This window comes from Anser anser, assembly GCF_964211835.1.
Source record: "Anser anser genome assembly, chromosome: 16".
NCBI classification, from domain to species: domain Eukaryota; kingdom Metazoa; phylum Chordata; class Aves; order Anseriformes; family Anatidae; genus Anser; species Anser anser.
In genome coordinates this window covers 954,339-973,418 of record NC_139737.1, presented here as the reverse complement: position 1 = coordinate 973,418, position 19,080 = coordinate 954,339, and the positions used below count along the sequence as shown (strand labels likewise).

The window sequence follows — 19,080 nt, the reverse complement described above, 5'->3', positions numbered from 1 at the left end:
GGGCGGCCTGCACAGAGCTCTCCGAGCTGATGCGCGCACCAGAAACGCCAGCTGCTGCCAGCCACTTCTGTCTCCACGCGACTCGGTCCTCAGGGCTGTGGGATTCAGGAGAGCAGCTCGGATTTGGACAGTGAATTCAGCTCTTCTTTTAACAGGAGAGCCCAAATATTTGCATCGAAGGGCTGTGCAGAGTCAGGAGAAACAGGGAGCTCCCTGGAGAAGCACACTTCAAGCTAAATTATTCCTGACCTAACTAGAATGGCTTCAGGATGGATAGATCTGGTTCTCAGCATCCGGGGAGCACCTGAGGAGACCCAGCTCGGGAACAGCCTCCATTTTCCAGAGGAGGGAGCCGAGCCGTGGGCTGCTGAGGCCAATGCCCCTGGCGTGGTGCTGAGCGGGGCCGGGCTCTGGCTGTGCCCCAGTCCCCTCTCCTGGCTGCTGCTGCCCTTTGAGGCCCAGGCCTGACATTTCCCTGGGGAGAGGCTGGCACAGGGGAGGCAGATGGCACAGAGCAGAGCGCGGGGGACTGGGTAAACATCCCCTCGCACATCAGCGATGCTGAGCATTTCTCCTTTTTTTCTTTTTTTTTTTTTTTTCCCCCAGACATGTACAGTTGCCTTTGTATGATTCATTCGGTCTTTCCTCTCTAAGCAGCCGTGCTGTTGTGCTGCTGCTGCAGCCCCGCTTCCCGTCTCCTGAGCGCAGCTGCTGTGCCTTTAAACAACTCTTTTCTCACGCCTCCTCGCACAGGCAAGCGGCCTCCATCGCCTCCAGCCTCCCCCTGCGCGGCACCGCTCCGGCCGTCCCGCTGGAAGCGCTTCCCGCTGCCCTGCGCGCCCGTCCCCTCGCCGCCGGGCGCACCAAGAGGGGTCTCACCGCTCGGTAGGTTTTCTTCTGCCCGGCATGTTTGGGTGCTTTGCCCGGCTCCGACGAGCTCTCCACATGCATGGAGTATATGATGTCAAAGAAATCTTCCACCACGGCCACGCGTTTCAGAGAGATGCCCTCGGGCTCCGACAGTCCATCTGCCCCCTACAACAGTGCAGGCAAGTCGAGTTAGTGTCAGCGGTGGGTGACAGGGGTGACGAGATGGGCCCGGGGCTAATGTGGTTGGAGGGGGCAGAGTCGCAGAGCGCCGGCCCCGAGCCGCCTGGGGCGCAGGGGAGGTGGGGGATAAATTAAACAGTGCTCTGGGGGGGAGGATGCTGTAGCCAGGGCAGTGGCGGCTGCTGCTGTTCTGCTGCTAAAGCTGCCAGTGAAATTGGGCCAGGAACAAAAACGAGGGGAGAGTCCAGAGCGGAGTCACAACCAATCGAGAAATTCAATTTTCATAATGTGGAATGATTTTGCTAGGCAGGGAATAGGCAGAGGAAGCTGTGTGGACCTGCAGCGGTACTAAAGCACCCTGGGAACCCCCGAGATGTGCGTGCCCGTGCGTGGGGCACCCCAGCTGAACGCAGTCCCCACGAACACGATCGATAAGCAGGACAAAATTTCACTGTGATGCCAGGATACGGCCCCTAAAGGAACGAGACAGAATCGCCCTCCTTCCCTGCACTGACCTTTCCGAGGCACCCTCCCTCCCTCACATACGCAGAGCAGCTGAGCGCTGGCAGCAGCAGCACAGCTCTTTGTGTTCGGATGTGCCGAGGAGCAGGAGGCTGTAATTCTGCCACACGGCAGTGGTGACAGACTGGTGGGAGTGGGAAGTGTGGTGAGCAGTGTTCCTCCGAGCCGACTGGCAAGAACGGTGTCAGCTCACGCTGGCAGGGAGCGCCGGGGAGGGGAGGCAGCTTTTGGTAGCCGGCAGCTGCTGACGGCGCTCGGGCACAAAGCCTCGGCACGGGGAGCAGCGATGGAGGCGGTCGGTGCCTGCCCTGACAGCAGGGAGTACCAGAAAGGGCCAGGCTGCTGGAGGTCACTCTGCCTCTGCTTGAAAAAATGCCATTGCTGCGTCTGTATATATAAATATATGCTACACACACGCACACGCACACACATATATACATAACACTTCCCTTTGAGGCCTGCCTTCCGAAAATAAATGCACAGATGCAGCCCAGTTTGTACACAGCAGGCTGGTGAGCAGCAACCTGCACATCTAAATGACCTGCAAACTATCTTCTTCGTGTGCATTCAAATCTGTGAATGCAAGCAGAGGGCTGCATGCAAAGGAAATATCCCATCTTCCAAGCTGTCTTTTTTGTTGTTATTGGTGCTTGGGCTGTACATACTCACACGGACTACAGATTGAATAAATGCTGTTCTTAAGCCTCCAGTCAAGGGAATCTCAAAAATCAATCATTTAGAGGGATGGACTTCTGCTAAAGACTACCCAACGCACTGGGTAAGCAGTCTTTTACCGTGAAGCGCTGCCTGTTGAAGCTGCTCACCCCGATTTCAGAGCAGAGACCATCTACACTCGGCACGGCCGCAGCGGGACGGGTGGGCGTGCTCGCTCTGGAAACGGGCACGGGGCTTTTCCTGCACAAACCACCTCTCCCTTCCCTCGGGAGCTCTGAGCCGTACATAAAGGTGGCTGTAACAAAGAGAATATTGAGAACGAACACAAGGGGCACGGTGGCAGGGCTGATGTGGTGGGGGTCGGGAAACTTCGCCTGAGGGAGGGTTTCTGAGGAATATAGATCTAATTTCTTCTGTCACTGTTCGGGGAGTTTCACTTTAATCCAGGGCACGGGTATTCCCTTGCCAAGGAGGAATGGGCATTAGGAGGCTTCCTACTGACCAATAATCCTCAGAGCAGGGTTGAAATGAGGATAATTAGAGAAACAGGACAAAGGAAACTGCATCAGGAGAAAAGCACAGTCAGTCGCAACAAGCAGCGCCCTCAAAATTAAGGTTGCAACCAACTCCACACGCAAATCACTATTTCCAGGGCCATCCCAACCAGCAAATACCCTCATCCCTGCAAGGCCGGTGGTTGCCCGTTTCCTCCTTGGTTTTACAATGACTGCAGCTAAGAGAACCTCGGGGTCTGGCATCACTACAGCCTCTCTGCTCATCAGTGCTGGCTTCCTCGCCAGCCCGTCCGGATGCCGGGTGCCAGAGCTGCCTCCTCGCCAGCCCGTCCCCTGCTGCAGCCCTCCCGACTCCTCAGGCTCTCCAGCCCCTTGTCCGCGCTGAGACTTCTCCCCCCACGATGACTATTTAGCTTTGGGAAGCAGGTGAGATGCAAGTGGTATCAAAGCCACTGGATATAAGAAGCTGTACCAAGTTGGTGATTCTGGGATTATGAAGGTTTATCAGTGGCAATATAACCGAATGTTGACCTAGGATTTAAGAGGACATATGTGCTATAGGTTACCTCTCAAAGGGCCTACGCCCCTCTCCGTCCGTCTTCCTTCCACACCCAGTATTGCTCACAAGTATTCAAGGCATGAGTCAGAGCCCGTAATATCTCAGAACGGCTTAAAAGCCATTAAGTTTAAAAAGCAATAAAAATTCAGTTGGGAAGAAGGACGAGCATAAAGGATGCTTTTGCCCCCTACTGGTGTTGGGGCTTTACCGGGAGCTGCCAGCCCCCAAAATGCACACAAGATTTCAGGAGTCAGCCTTGAGACAGGTGCTTGGGAAGCCGGCGGCACCTCAGGTGCTTGGCAGAGGGAGCCCCTTCGCCATGCTCCGGCATCCCACCTCCTCCCACCTTTGCCCAGCGTTAGTCGGCCTCTCCTCCTGCCCTTTCTCACCCATCTCCTCCCCTCCTGTCCCTGGCCTGTCCCCTATACGTTATTCCTACAGCTTTTGCTCCCCTTTCTCCCACCTTCCCAACCACCTTCGGTGCTCTCCAACCCCTCTTGTCCGTTTCTCCCCCTCACTTCCCACCTGCCTCCTTCCTCCCCGCAGCCCTTTGTCTCCCTCCTCTCCTCGGCCCCCCCTTTCCTCCCGTGCCCCCCGCTCACACTTCACAGGCCCCTTCGGCCCCACGTCCCGCGCCAGCCTCCCGCGCCCTTCGCCCCGTGCCCCCCCCACTTCTCCTCGCTGCCCCTGGCCGAGCCCCCTGCTGGGGCCGGGGCCCCGCTCGGGGCAGGGGGCCGCGTTGGGGTTAGGGTCCCCTCGCACCCCCGGCACCGGAGCCCCCCTCGGCAGCCAGAGGAGGGGAGAGCCCCGCGCCAGGCGCCCCGGGGCTGGGGGAGATGGCGGCGGGCCTCGGGCTGCCCTCACGGGGCTCGCCCGCGTCCCCTCCCCGCATCTTTGTTCTCCCGCAGCCGCCCTGCCCTCCCCGGCTGCCGCACGACGCCGGCCCCCGCCTCGGCGGCCCCGCTCGTCCCCGTTCCCCCGGGGCCCAGCGGCTGGGGCGCGGCCGTGCCCTTTCCCCCCCCCCCCCCTTCCCTCCCTCCCTCCCTGCCGGCCGCCCCCGCGCTGCCCCGGGCCGTGCAGCTCCGCGGGGGCCGCCCCGGGGCCGCCCGGTGACATCTGCCGCGGCGGCGGGGGGGGGGGAAGAAGGGGCCGCCCCCCCCCCCTCCGCCCGGCCCGGGCTGAGGCCCCGGCGGCAGGTAGCGGCGTCGCCATGGCAACCGGCGGGGCCGCGCTGCCGGCGGTAATCCGCTCCCCCGGGCCGGGCCGGGCCGGGTCCGGCCGGGCGGCTCCTCGCGGCCGGGAGGCACCGGCTGGCGGGGGCGGCCCCGGTGGGGACCCCCCGCGGCCCGGCAGGCACCGAGCGGCCGTGGGGCACGGCCCCGGGGCGGTTTCCCAGGCCGCAGGCGGCCCCGGGTCCCGGTGGGCAGCGGCCACCCCGAGCGCCCCCGGCCGCCGTTCCCTGCTGCCAGCCGCCCGCTGGGCCTCTGCAGGCCCCTGCAGCCGTTTCTTGGCTGCCTGGGGTGTGAAAGCGGTCCCGGCCGGGGCTCTGCGGCTGAGCCCAGCGCTGAGGGGCACGCTTCACCCTCCGCAGGGCGGCGGGACCCCCGCGCCGACCTCTGCACCGGCCCCCAAATGCTGCTGCCTCCCTGCGCAACGCGAGACCTAAACGTGCGAGGAGCGGCCTCGTGCAAGGGCCGCCCGTCCCCACGAGCCTCTGTGCCCCGGTCCCCTCTCCTGGCTCTGCCGCTCTGATTTGAGAGAAGCTGGGAGGATTCCACCCGAACGCCCGGGGACCCGGCTCTCCGCGGCCTGCACGCCTGGCGGGGTCACTGCTGGAGGATGCGGCACAGGCCCAGGAGGAGCTCGGGAGCCTGGGGTCCCAGGGCTGCGCTCCGGCAGGGGCAATGTCTGCCTCCTCCAGCGGGGCCGGCAGCTTTCCTGGGCGCAGCAAGCTCTGCCCTGCACCGCTCTGCAGGAAAGCGGCGGTTTTCAGAGGGGGGGAGGTCACGCGAGGGCCACGGGGCAGGGGTGCTGGAAAAGGAGCGGGACAGGAGGGAGTGCCGGCTGCTTCCCCATCTGCTGCGCTCAACGGCAGATAAAACGCTCCCCTGGCCTTTACGCAAGGGGCTGATAGCAGCCGAATTCAGCTTCCTGCGAGCAAAAAGCCACTTCCTGCCGGCAGAGCCCTGCTGATTATGGCTGCACGCTGCGGGCTGTCCGAGGAGCAGACCCTCAGCCCTCCCCTGTCCTCGCACATCCCACACGAAAGTGCTCGTCTCTGTCTCAACCACAGCATCTCCCCCCCGGCTCAGTACAGCCTCTCTCAGCACGTTAAACTCTTACTTCCCACGGCTACCTGGAAGGGCCCCTGTCACGCTCATCCCCGCGACACCCGAATGGGAGCTTTGGGGCTGGTTGCACTAAGCGGCCCCTCAAGGTCACCTCCCTTGCAGGCGGGGAAGAGGCAGCGCCGTCCCCTCTGCCTGCAGTGCTGCAGGGCAGAGCAGGGCTCCCCATCCCGTGCCCCCATGGGGCACAGCCGAGGGCTCACGCCTGGCAGCGCCATCTCTGCAGCAATCAGCAATCCCTGCTCTTCCTCGGCGCCTGTGGTGGTTCCCTCTGCTACGTGCACGGAGGCGCTGTCAGATTGCTGCTTTGAGATTCACAACCGTGGTGTCGTGCCTTTCTAATTTCCTGTAAGTTGTGCTTTGTTCTAAGAAAATTTTTGTTCTTCAGAAAAAAATGATCAGCTGTGACCAGGAGCGGACAGGCACAGGAAAAAGCCGTGGGTTACAGAGGGACAGAAACTGCAATACACAGCAAGGAGCGAAATTCTGTCGCACTGTCAGAAAAATTCCTGTCGGTGCCTCAGTGACTCGCACCTTGCATCCATCCACCTCGCCAGACCGCAGCCTCCTGCCTGCCTCCGGCACCTGGCGCTGCGGCTACCGCGAGGCAGACGGAGCCGGCATGCGAGGAGCACGAGCCCACCTCTACAATTACTCCTTCCGCGCAGGCTTGGGTACCGAGACAGACGCTTTATTTCAATATGGACTCTTACAACTTTTGATCAAGAAACTGTTCTTGGTACTTCTCATCTCTGGGAAGTCGGTCCTTGATTGGCTTCTATATTTAGACTTCTCCAGGGCTTTAGGAAGTTCACTCCTCATGGTATTTAGGTGTAGGATGAAAGCAGCTTTTGCGGGGGATATGTTAAACCACAGCAGGCTCCCTCTGCTAATGCTGCGAGGAGAAAGAAGAGCTCGATTCCTAGAACTTCCCTCTTCCTCTTGTCCCTCTTACCACGGGCACAGTGCATGCCTTAGGAATAGGCCCTGGGGAAATGCTAGACTGAGGACAATATCAACTGTATGGCTAATGATAAAAAGAACCCACCAGAATAACATGGGAAATGCTTTAACTTACAGATTTTGCTCCTTTTTCTCCAGAGGTATTTTTCTGGGAATTTTTTCTGAACATATCTGGTTGGAAAATTGGGAAAAAATGGTAGCTAAAATGCTGATGACGTTTCTCTGTGCTAAACATTTATACATAATTTTGCACAAACTACCAGGCAAACATGAAGCCCAATCCAGCTGTTATAGCTACAGTCCTCCTCACTGCAGTAAAACCTGCCCTGGCTCTGCTGATCAACTGATCCTCACCACGGCCCAGGAGAGGTAATTTCTCCAGGGGGAACCAAGGCAGGCAGGAGAAATAATTTCCCCAGGGCTACCCGCTGACTCCGGCCGGGGGCTGGTGGAGCAGCATACCCGAGTCCCCGACTGCCAGCCTCGTGCTCGGTGCATTCGCATTGTTTCTCTAGCCGGCACGGTACACAATACTTTTTTTCCAAGGTAAATACTTCCTTGTGAGGGGGAGCCAGGCGCATTATTTTTAGACGGCAAACAAAGCTGAGGTGTATGTCTTTCACCGGGGACAGGCGCCTCTTACAAGCGAGCTGCTCTTTCAGCAGCCACAGCTGAGCCGTCTCCATGAGCCCAGGCCTTTGCTCTGACCTCAGCTTATTTCTCTGCCGGCTCCCAGGGCTCTGAATGAAAACACGGCAGCCTGGGAGGGGCGAGCCTGGAAATGGCAGCCCTGCCTCCGGCTGCGGGGAGGGCCCAGGTGGGCTGCGGGGGGCTGCGGGTGGTGGGGTGGGCACCGATGCCCCGTGCCGACGGGGCACAGGGGCGACGGGCGCAGCAGCGGCGGCGGGCAGAGGCTCGGTTGCGTGCCTGCCATGCCCTGCAGGCAGAGGACATTTTGCACGGTGCAGGAGAGCCGAGCTGCCTCCCCGCGAGCACCGGCCGCCCGCCGCGGGGAAGCCACAGGAGCAGCTGCGCCGGGAGGTGAGTGCACGCTGCCGGGCGAACGTGACCCCGTGGCCGGGCACAGCCGGGAGCCAGCGCTGCCCGCCGTGGGCGAGCCGGCCGCGTCGAAGGGAACAAACCGCTGGGTGCACCGGGGCAGGCCGAGCTGCGTCAGGGCTTCGTCTCTGACGGTTTGGGGTGGAAACACCGGTGCGGCCTCGTGAGCACAGCGCCCGACTGCAGAGAGCTCCGGCCTGCCCGGGGAATCGCCCCGGCTGCAGCCTCCGGACTGCGCCGCGCTGCTCCGCTGAGCCGGGGAGGTGCGGCGGGGTGGCTCGCTAGCGGGCAGGTGTCACGGGCATTGTCATCTGGTGGCTGCTGCCGTGCTGCAGTATTTCTTGTTATTTTGAACAATTAGGCAGAGCTAAAATGCAAGCTTGTTGTTGTTTATTTTTTTTTAATAAACCTGTAAAGATGGGGGGCGATTTCTTAATGGCATTTGGATCTTTTTAGGTGAGATGGAGGGGCATGCCGGGGGGGTAGCAAGAAATTGAATTTGTAATTAGAAGAGCATTTATATTAAATAGCATTCTAAAGCAAGTCTGCAGCTATATGTTGAAAATTATATATCGAATATTGGAAAAATATTGAAAATACATAGCTGCAACACAAACTCAGTACGTGTTTAGAGGTGGTTCTTCCCTACAGTAACTTATCACAGTAAACAATCTTCCCAGCTCTGAGGCAGGAATCTAATAAAGATCACTACCAAAGCAAAATCTTTCAAGCCGGAGGAGGAGACGCCGCTGTACCAAGTGACGAGGTCACCCTTCGCCGCAAGGTTACCCCTCGTTCTGCCTGGGAACAGACCCAGCAGCGTCAGGGCAGCCGTGCAACATCATCGAACCTGCCGTGAGGACACGGTGATGTCAAAATGAAACTAAGTAGGAGGAGGCAGAGTGCAGCAGCAGCAGCTCAGCTCGTTAGGGGCAAGCAAAATTATGTAAAATAAGTTACAAATGATGCTCCAGTGAATCAAGGTCAGGCGGGCCGAGGCTGAGCCCCGAACGCATGGCATCCTGGTGTCAGCTCATTGTTCCCTGGCAATGCAGAGGATGTGGGCCAGAGTCAGAGACTCCCGCAGGCACTGCAAGATGTGCCTCTAGGAAAGCGCTGACAACTCAGCAGCCCTTCGAGGGGGCTCAAGCTGCCTCCCAGAACCGAGCCTCTGTGCCAGGTAAGGGCACCGAGGACATGAGCTGCACTGTGCTGCTGCGCCTTTTTCCTGCCTTTACCCCAAAAGCTGACGGTGCTGAGCCATAAGGGTTATGCTGGACTCCACCACCCCCTTCCCTGACACCTGAACCAAGCAAAACACACGGCACCTACCCTTGGTGACAGCAGGCTCCTACCGCAGTCAGTGTTTATTTACTCTGAGCTGCATACACGGACCTGAAAGGGTGTGGGGGGGTCCCACACAGGGAGCTGGGGACGGGGCAGAAGTTGACTGAATTTTGCTAGATCTGTCAGGTAACCCTCCTCTGAATTCTGGCTTGTTTCCACTGTAACCACGCAGGGTGGGCCCCAACTCTTCCAAGATCTGACTTGTAAATCATCCCCACGGATTCCCGATTAACCTGGGCCAGCCAAATGGATTTTTTTGGAGCTCTCAACTGCAACTACGTGTGGGGGGATCAGAAATGAGACGTGCTGTTTAACACCGACGGCTCCGTCATGGCAATCCGTCCACAGGGCCCCCTCTCCCAGGGCTGACACCGCCCAGCAGCATCCCACCACGGCTGGTCCAGCAGCCTCATCGCTGCAGGCTGGGCACATCGGTAAAGCCACGCTGCCTCGCCGCTGGCTTCCCCTGCCTTTCTGTGAGCCCGTGTCTCGAAACAGGGATGCTGCGGTGAGCAGAAGAAAGGGAGGGCGAACCAAACGGGGCAGGGATGACAGACAATTAATATAACCTGCCCTCTGCATGAGGAATAAATTGGCAGCTGACAGGTTATAATCTGTGCAAGCAGGATCTTCACAGGAGAGGTGAAGGCTCCATTGGGGGCCAATTGGATGGTTAATTAGGAGGACAAAGCAGAGGATTTGTGAAAATGTTTATGAAACAGTTCTTTGCAAGGAAGCCTCTGAGAAATGCTCACCAGAGAGGAGTCGCTTTTGGTTAGGAGGAGGAAACACGAGGGTGAAATAGCAGAACCAAGCACCGAGACAGAAAATAGCAATGCAAATGTCCCTAGGAGGGCTGGGGGATTCCCAAGTGCAGTGCGGAGGAGTTCAGGGAAGGACCCTGTGACATCTAATTTTTCTAGAAATACATGGGCCGTGTCCTCCCTCCTCCCCGCCCGGTCCCCACCCTGCCACCAAAAAGCAGGGGCAGCGCGGAGCTGCTCCCGAGGTAGCTGGCAGGCAGCCCCTGCAGGCGGCCAACGGGCGATGTGTTCGCCTTGCGGAGACAGGGCACGGGCAAAGCAATTAAACCGAAGCTTTGATTAGGACTCGCAGCTGACTGCTCGTGTTAGAAATGCCCGAGCTTCTCTAAGCGTCGGGGCTGTGGCTGGAGCGGGCCGGACCCCCCGTCCCCTCCTCGGCACGCTGCTGCTGCAGCAGGAGCGTGACTGATGCTCTCTGTCCCACACAGCTCCGAGAGCTCAGAGGTAGGAACCAGTTGCTAAGAGACAGGACCGTACTTCCCAGCCCACATCCAGACCTTTGTCACCAGCTCAAGGGCTTGTGCTGGATCACAAGGCCCGAGGCAGGTGAGCGAGGGCAGGCAGGCCTCCTCCCCGCCGCCACAGCCCCGTGGGCCCGGGGTACCCGGCACCCGAACCGGCAGTGGCAACAACGACCCGAAAGCATCGCCCAGGGAGGAGCTGCCCCGGCTGGGTGCTGCCACAGGGCCCCCGGAGCACCCAGGCCACCATGGCACCAGCGCAGGCAGCGCTCGCAGCACCGACACCCAGAAGGGTTCGGATGCCTCAGCAGCGCGGATGCATGGATGACCCGGGGTCTGCTCTTAGATCGCTCACTCAAATGCAAGCCAGGCCAGGAGTCCCGAGGCCCTGCCCTGCCTTCCCCAGAGCAATCCCTCCCTCTCGGCGTGGAGCAGGTCCGGCTGAGATGCTAGCATTGCTTCTGCCTGTACGTTAGAAGAGTAAACGTGTGCCTTCCAGGCCGTCAAGCCAAAACAGAAAAAGGGCCGAGAGAAAACATTTACACAGCATCCCGGTTTCCCAGTTGTCTTCCTGTGAAAGGCCCAGTACCGCTCTGGCAAGACATAACCAGCCTCCTACTTTCAGTGGCTGCTGGCTTAATCTCAGACACACGGGAAAGAAACCATTACTCCAAACCTCTGCTATTACTGCCCGCTCCCATATACACGCACGTCCATTCTGCAGCTATTTCTTCTCAAATAAATTGCCGCTCTTTGGCACCAGCCATAAAAGTGGAAGTCAGCAGCATTCCAACAAAGACGACGATTTTGGCCACCAGGTACCTCCTAGCTACAATCAGCTAATTAGATGAGACACCAAAACTCGGTGGTGACTTTGGCCCATCTGGATGCAGTTCTTCAGAGGTGGGCACAGCTAACATGAGATCAGGGGAAGGTAAATGCTAATTTGCACTAAGGGAAGAGAAAAGAATATGTGTTCCTTCGTCCCAGGAACGCAGACAAGGTTTTGTGAAGCCAGAGCATCAACGTGTGCTGGCTGGCTGGACACTCCATTGATGCCCCATGCCTCTTTGTGGTTTCCCTGCCAATTTATTTTGTCCATAAAGTTCATACACTGCTCATATCAGTCCTAATTTAATAGCAAAAACAAAACTGAGGGAACGATATTATCTGAGAATTTTGCTGAGAATGGTTTGGACAAACATTCTTGAGAAAGTTCGCAGTGAAACCAGTGCAACAACCTCTTCTGGGCTTTGCTGCCATCCTTAGTCAGCAACTGAATTCCCCTGCCTGCTCAGAATAAGAGTAAGTCCCTTTGAGTCACGGCCCTTGGAGGAGAGGTGAGAGCACAGCCTACATTTGCTCTTATCGTCAGTCCTCTCAGCTCCTCGCTAATGCAGGGCCCTGAGTGCTTGGACCCCTCTTCCTCTGCAAAGACGGGGCATAATCTGAAGAGCCCCAAGAGCAGTGTCTCACCGGACCTGGCTTTCCTTCCTTTGCATTTTAGCATTATTTTAAGAAGGCCTTACAGAAGCTCTGTTTCATTTGCTTCTTTTTTTTTCTTTTTTTTTTTTCTTTTTTTTTTCTTTTTTTTTCCCTTCTTCAAAGCAACGCCCAACAAGCAACACAAATCTTAAAGCAGTTGCAGGGGGAGATAACTTTCAGGTGATACGAGTGCTTCATCAAGGAAATACTCTCAGATCCTCTTGGATCTCGGTTCCTCTCAGATCGGCAATGCCAGCAATGTTTCTGGAATCACGTAGGACGTACGGCATAAACGGTGGATAGAGACGACTGTTTTGGAAACTGTTTATCCGGGCATGCGTAAGGGGGCTGGGACCGGGAGAAGGGGTGGGATGGGGAACCTTTGGACGGGTTATCGCTAGCGTGACTCTGACCACCAGCAGTCTTCAGAAGCAAAAACTGCTGCTGATGTTGTGCAAACTCAGAGCTGAACCTGGAACTGGTATTGAGGTAGGAGATCTCTGTGTTTGGTTGGATGGGACCATGCATCCAGCCAGCATTGTGCCAGTCTCCTAAGTGCACATTTGAATGTAAACCTGCCACCAGTTCAGCTCCTTGGAAAAGCCACTGCTGCCCTGCACGCTCAGGGGTAGGCTATTTCAGAGCAGGTGAAGGCTCTGTATACTCTAAGTAAGGCTCGTGCTAAAGAAGTAATAGACAATTTCTCAGATAATACCCTCAGGCCCATTTGCCTTGTCTAAGGCTCTTCTGAACAGTCTTGATTTATTTTTTTTTTATCACGTGAAGTCCACAGAAAGTCTAAGTGGTTATTCACAATAGTGAAAACCTTCTGTTGACTAATGTTCTTAGAGGTTATAGATGTGCAGCTTTTTGGGGCACTGAATATGGGCATTGAAGTGCACTTGTACCAGGAAAAATGTAGCCTCTATTAACTGCTGGAGCAGCATCTTTCCGACATGCCCAGCTTCTCAACTCAAGCTTTCTGCCACTGTGCTGTGCTGTCCCACGGCCTAGCATCACGGCTTTCACATGCTTCAGCATCACAACGCTCTCTGTCTCTGGGAACTAAAATATATTTAGGGATACGCTGTACTGTGAGATTTATCCGTGTCCCATGTGATGTCTTTCCTGCTGTCGGTGAAAGGCCTGCATCCATTTTGCTTTTTGGTCTCATTCTGTTCTCTGTAGCGCTCCTCCCCGCCACAGTACCTTTCCTTGGATGAATTTCACCAGGCACAATCGTGAAATGATTTCAAACATTCAGTTCCGGGGGAGCCAGCATAGGTGAACTGCACTGCTACAACAATAGCAGCCCACCCTCACAAATGTCATCAGCCTTTTATTAATGCCTAAAAGAACTCCAGAACCTCATGCCAGCTCTGCAGGGGACAGAGAGCGAGCAGGAAAGCAAAATCAAACGTAGGCAGTGCTGCAGAGCCTACCCAATCCCCGAGCCTTTGCACAATACCCAAAGGGTCAGCCCAGCGCGAGGCTTTCCCGTACCTCACCCCGCAGCCCGACTGGACTCAGTCCTCCAGCCTGCGTCGCGGGCTGCCAGAATGAATCCATCCTGCGAGGCTGGCCACCGCTCCGGAGTTGTGACAAGCTCACACCACGCACGGCGAGGTACGGCATTGATTTAGAGAGCGTGCGTAACCACTCCCGCAGCTCACGCCCGGCCCCAGCACGCCCTGCTGCGCCGGGAAAGGCACCCGCAGCCCGGCTGTCACCAAAGGGCCGCCCGCGCCCCTGCGCTGCTCCCCTGCCTCACCGCGCTTCTGCACAAGACTGTCTAAGTGATGCTAAATGCTTAGGACAGGAGGGACACGAGATTTTAACGAACTGCATCTTAGCACCTTGTCACGACCGAATTCTCCCACAGTTCTTCGCAATGCCGGGGCGAAGGGGGAGCGCTGCCCAGGGAACGCGGGGTTCGGCCCAGCAGGCGGATAACGAGGTGGTTTGCACCTTAGTGCACGCCATCCACGTGAGGGAACGGCAGCCTTGGGCACTTTGGGATATCCATTGTTTGTGCTGCAGCAGCACACAAAGATACCCTCCTCCTCAGCACAGCCTAAACGCCGATTTGTCCAAGCGCCTGGCCTGCGGGATGCAGCACCCGGCCGGAGCGTGAACCGGGCTGTCGGACAACAACGCCCTACGCTGCCAAACCCCGTGCGTAGCTGCGGAGGGTTTTTTTTTTAATTGTATGTGTTAAATGTCCAGCATCTTTGGGACGTTCATCTGGGAAAAAGAAATCCGAACAGTCTCTGTGCCAGACATCCGTCCGCACTGCTGTTCCTATTCCCAGTGCATTCTTTGAGAAGACCACCATCTGCTCTGACCACCACCTAAGGCAGATGCCCCCTTCTCAGTGCACAGTCACAGCTCTCAAGCCACCCAAATCTGATTAGGCCTGTTCTGATGAGAGGCCTGGAGGAGGGCAAGGGAAAGTTACTCGGGAGAGAAAATAATAACCCCATGTTAATTATGTTTTCGCTACAGATGCGCAGAAAATGCACAAGCCAGCTCAGGATGCATAAGCCAAAAGGGACGGCTCTACCAGGTCGCTGCGGGGGTTACTATGATGATTTTTGCCTTTTTTTTTTTTTTTCAGAGGAGGAGTGGCCCCAGCCCTATCAGGGGCAGGAAAGATCTTATCCCCACTGCTGCCCTCTACGCGCTCTTTAGCACCTCTCCTCTAGCTCTCGCTCCGGTACCTCGGATTTCCTGTAGCAACCTGCAGATGCAGCACAGCGGCGCCCAGGCCCCCCCCGCCCCCGGCGCTGCCCCCCGGCCGCGTGTATTTCTGCCTGTCCCTGCGGCCCGGGACGGTGCCGAGCACGCCAGCGCCCCGGCAGATGTGCTGGGAGGAAGACGGGGGGACAGGACGAGGGGTATCGGGTTGCTGAGGAGCACGGCCAGGAGAAAGCAACCGAAACGCCAGTCCGGGACCATTTGGGAGAAGCGGCAGAACAGGCACGAAAACAGAATACACACTTTACTGTCAAGCCAAAAGCTCGTGTTGGCGTCGTGAATTATTTCACTGCATGCACGAGAGAAACGAAATACACCCACAAAACCAGCCCAAAGCACCAAAGACCAGGAGAGCACCGACTTATCAGGAGCTGAAGAAAATCCCCGTCAAGTTACCTCTACATTTGAGAGCCACTTCAGGCAAAGCCAAAACCCAGCACACGCACTGGGGCTGAAGCCAGCCACGGGATTCCCTGGGGGGGGCGAGGTGGGGCTGGGGGGGGCCGGGAGCCTGGGGGAGAGGCGGCCACAACTTCTACAGACCCGGCGCCGGAGGATTTCGGGGAGAGCGATGACAGCTCTTTCCTACAGCCAGTGGTTCTTTGCAGCGCTGCCAGCCCTAACTTCGGGCAGGTACTGCAGTCCCTGGGAAATAAGCGGTATTGCCCCTCGGAAAAGGCAGCCGTCCCCTGGGGGCATGCCTGCTTTTTGTTCGTTGGCTTACGGGAGCCTGGGTGTATCTCCTATCTGTAGCCTGCAGGGACTCTGCCAGGGAAGATGTGGGGGCCTAGGCACGCTCCTCGCTGAAACTTCATCTGTGCGGAAGCCCTTTGGGAATACGCGGGCTTGCGCCGGCCTCGTTGAGCTCCTGACCCTCGGGACTCCGCCACGGACAAAGGGGAGGGGGTGTCTCACTGGCGGCGGGGTCGAGGGAGTCTGGCGTGGCCTCTCTGGGGTACCATGACTCTGCAGCATTTGGAAGATCTGGGATAGAGTCGCCGGCTAGATGGAGAGGACCTGGGGGAAGCGCAGGATCTGTGCAAGGGGGCTCGGCTCCTAATCCGCCCTCGGCAGGGGCTGTTTGGGAGCGGAGGGGAAGCGGTAGAGGAGGGCTGCAGAGATGTCTCAAAAAAAAATTGCCAAGAATTTTTTTGGGGCATGGAATGGGGGAGGGGGGCTGCAAGGGGAGAAAGAAAGGCGCCTCTGAGCACCACGAAGGGAAAAGGAGAAATAATGACCCTTCCCCCTCCCCCCAATAATAAGGCAGACCAGATGGGAGGTAAATAGTGCGTTTAGAAGCATTTGCCACAGATGGGCTGCCCTCAATGGAAGCATCCTCCAGCCACATCAATGCTGGAGTCTGTGTGTGCACAGAAAACACTGCACCCTTTAGAGCAGCGGCAGCAGCAGCAGCAGCAGCAGCGGGGAGAGGAGGGGAGGGACAGGAAAAAAAAAAAAAAAAAAAAAGCCCTCCCGGAGCCCTTCTGTGCCCGCTGGCCCGGAGCAATCCCCCGGTTCCCCCCGGCGGGCGGCGGGGGGCAGCGGGGCCGGGGCGCACCCCAGCGCGCGGGGCCGGGGGCTGCGAAAGTTGCGCCTTCTCCTCCGCGCCGGGGAGCGAGCGGGGCGCGCTCGGGACGGGAACAATGGGGCGGCGGGGCAGCCCCGGGCGGCGGCGGGGCGGGAGGGACGGAGGGAAGGAGGGAGGGAGGGACGGAGGGAGGGAGGGGGGGAGGCGGCCCGGTGCGCCCCGCGCCGCCGGCCCGGCGGGGCGCCGAACAATGAGGCTCCGGCGGGGGAGTTTCCCGGGACGGCGGCCGCGGGGGAGGGGGGGGCAGCCCTAATCCGGGCTCTGCCGCCGCCCGCACCCCCCGGGGCACCGGCTGCCGCGGCCGCACGGGGCGGGCAGCGCCGCGGGACGGCGGGGCCGGGCGAGCCGCAGCGGGCCGGGCTCGCTCCGCTCCGCTCCGCACGGCTCGGCTCGGTGCGGCGGGGCGGGCGGGGCGCGGCGGCGGCAGCGGCGGGGGTGCCGGCGCCCCCTCCCCGCCGCCGCTCTGCCCTTGACTGCAAGCCCGGCTCGGGCCGTGGGGCGGATGGGAAATGCGGGGCGAACGTGAGCGGACGGGGCGGGGGGGCGGCGGGGCCCGCACCGGGCGGCGGCGCTGCTCCCCCCCCGCCCCCCCTCCCGCGGGGGCAGGTGCACGGGGGCACCGCCGCCCCCCCCCCCCCCCCCTCCCGCCCCCGTCCCCGCCGCCGCCCGCTCGGGGCTGCACCGGATGGGACGGGGGGGGCGGGGGCGGCGGAAGGTGCGAGGCTCCGGGCGGGCGCCTCTCGCCATCCGCATCCCGGGTGGGTCGGCTCGGGGCGGCGGCGGCCGTCCCGGTGCTGCCGCCCGGAGCCGCGGGGGGCTGCGGGAGCGGCCGGGCCCCGCGTCGCGCCCCGCATGGGGCATGCGCGCTCCCGGCGGCCGGCGGCGCGGCGGGGCTGGGCCGCCCGGTGCTGACGGGACGGGGCCGGTAGGGGAGCGGGCAGAGGGGCCCCGGGGTGCCCGCCCCCGCCCCGGTCCCCCCTCACCCTCCAACCCCCCGGCCCGCCGCCCCCCCCCCCCCTCCCGCCCGCACCCCCGGGGAGGACAGACAGACACGGACAGGCAGGCAGACAGACAGACACAGAGCCCCCGGGGCACGGAGCGCACTAACCGTTCCCGTTTTCACCGGCACATAAACCACCACTTGACCCATCTTCGTCGCCTCCCTGGTGCCGTTTCCCAGGCGGAAGCCCTTGGACCGGACCCAGAACTGGAACTTGCCTTTCTCCCCCCCGCCGGAGCCGCCGCCGGAGCCGGATCCCCCCTGCAGCACCTCGGCGATGCGCTGGTACTTGCTCCGGGTCACCGTCTTGGTTTTGGCCGAGTCCCCGTAGGTGCGCAGGCACCAGTCCCGGAACTGCCGCCCCAGCTCGCTGTCCCCGGGGCGGCTCCCCCGCAGCAGCAGCGGCGGCTTCGGCATCGCCCGGCCGGCGGCGGCAGCGACAGCGGCGGCGGCGGCGGCGGCGGCGGCGCCCGGCCCCGCGCCCTGTCCCGGCGCGGCGTGCGGCGGGGCTGGGGGAAGCCGAGGCGGCGCGGCGAGCCCGGCCGGCCCCGGCGCGGCGCGGCCCGGGACGGGGCTGGGGGGCGATGCCCGGGAGGGGCCGCGGCGGGGGGGGCGCCGGGGCTCGGACAGCGACCCGGGAGCCGGGCGGCGGGAGGCACCGGCGGCGCCAGCAGCAGCAGCAGCCGCTCCTGTCACAGGATCACAGGCGGCTCCGGCTCGTCCCCCTCCCTCCCTCCGCCCGCCCGCCCGCCCGTCCCTGCCTCCTCCGCCCCCTCCGGCCGCCTCCTCCTCTCAGCGGGATCCCACCTGTTAGAGCGGCCGCGCCGCCGCCGACGGGCCCCCTCCCCCGGACGGCCCGGCCCGGCCCGGACCCGCGGGGCCGCGCTCCCCCCCCCCCCCCCCGGCCCGGCCCGGCCACCGGCGGCCCCGCGCCCCCCCCGTCTCCGCCCGCCCCGCGGCTCCGCGCTCCCCTCGCCCGGCCCGGCCCGGCCCCCGCGCTCCCCCCCGGCCCGGACCCGCGGGGCCGCGCCCCCCCCACCCCCCCCACCCCCCCCCGGGCCGCCCGCCCCGGGCCGCCCCCGGGCCGCTGCCCGCTGCCCCCCCCCCCCCCCCGGCTCTGCCCGGGCCGGCCGCGGCGGGACGCCGGGCCCAGGGGGCGCCCGGGGGCCGGGCCGGGCAGGGCGAGGGGGGGGGGGGGCGGCCGGGGCCGGCGGCGGGGGCGCTCGGGGGCCGGGCCGGGGGCGCGGGGCCAGGTGCCGGCCCCAGACAAAGGCCGGCCGGCTGCGGCGGCGCGGCGGGGCGCGGGCGCACGTGTGCGGCGGGGCCGCGGGCCGGGCGGGCCGGCGGAGGCGGGCACCTGCCGAGCGCCGCGGCCGCCGCAGAGCCGGGGAGGAGCCGCGGGGCAGCGGCAGCGGCAGGTCCGCCGCCCGCCGGAGCGGCCTGGCACGGCCGGCGGGGACCGCGCCGGGGCCGCCCCCGCGGCGCTAGTCCCGGGCCGGCGGCCTGCGGGGCTCGGGCGGGCACCGGGGGCAGGGGCTCGCCGCGGCGGCCGGGCTCGTCCCGCCGGGCCGGGCCGGGCCGGGCCGGGGAGGGGAGAAGGCGGCACCCGCCCCGGGACAGCCCCCGCCGGCCCCGGACGGCCGTGCCCCTGTCAGCCCCGGGGCTGCAGACAAAGGCCGGTCCCCAGCCGGCCGGGGGAGCCGCCGGGGCTCCCGGTGCCGCTCCGCTCCGTGGCGGTGAGCGGGGGAAGGCAGCCGCCCCCCGCCCCGCGCGCATCTGCTCCGGCAGCGGCGGGGCCTGGCCGGTCCCCGCGGCCGCCTGGGGGTGCGGCGGGCCCGGGGCGCACGGAGCTGTCCCGCGGGGGCACCGGGCCCGGCCGCTGCGGGGCTGGGCTCCGTGGGGACCGTCCTTGACCTTCCGGGGGTCT

General features: G+C 61.8%; 1 protein-coding gene across 2 annotated transcripts in view; it reads right to left on the bottom strand.

The window, feature by feature from the left end:
* The window catches only part of NOL4L (nucleolar protein 4 like), a 60,744-nt gene extending 43,139 nt beyond the window's left edge, over positions 1–17,605 (bottom strand). Inside the window, exons 1-2 of one of the 2 annotated variants that reach the window (XM_083800962.1) lie at positions 17,262–17,605; positions 865–1,035 (exon numbers count right to left, since the gene is read on the bottom strand). In XM_083800962.1, coding sequence (XP_083657088.1) covers positions 865–1,035; positions 17,262–17,570 — 480 coding nt within the window. In that variant the 5' untranslated portion in view covers positions 17,571–17,605. The remainder of the gene's footprint in view (positions 1–864; positions 1,036–17,261) is intronic. The other variant, XM_083800963.1, reaches the window with a different exon arrangement.
* Between the last annotated feature and the right edge of the window lie 1,475 nt (positions 17,606–19,080).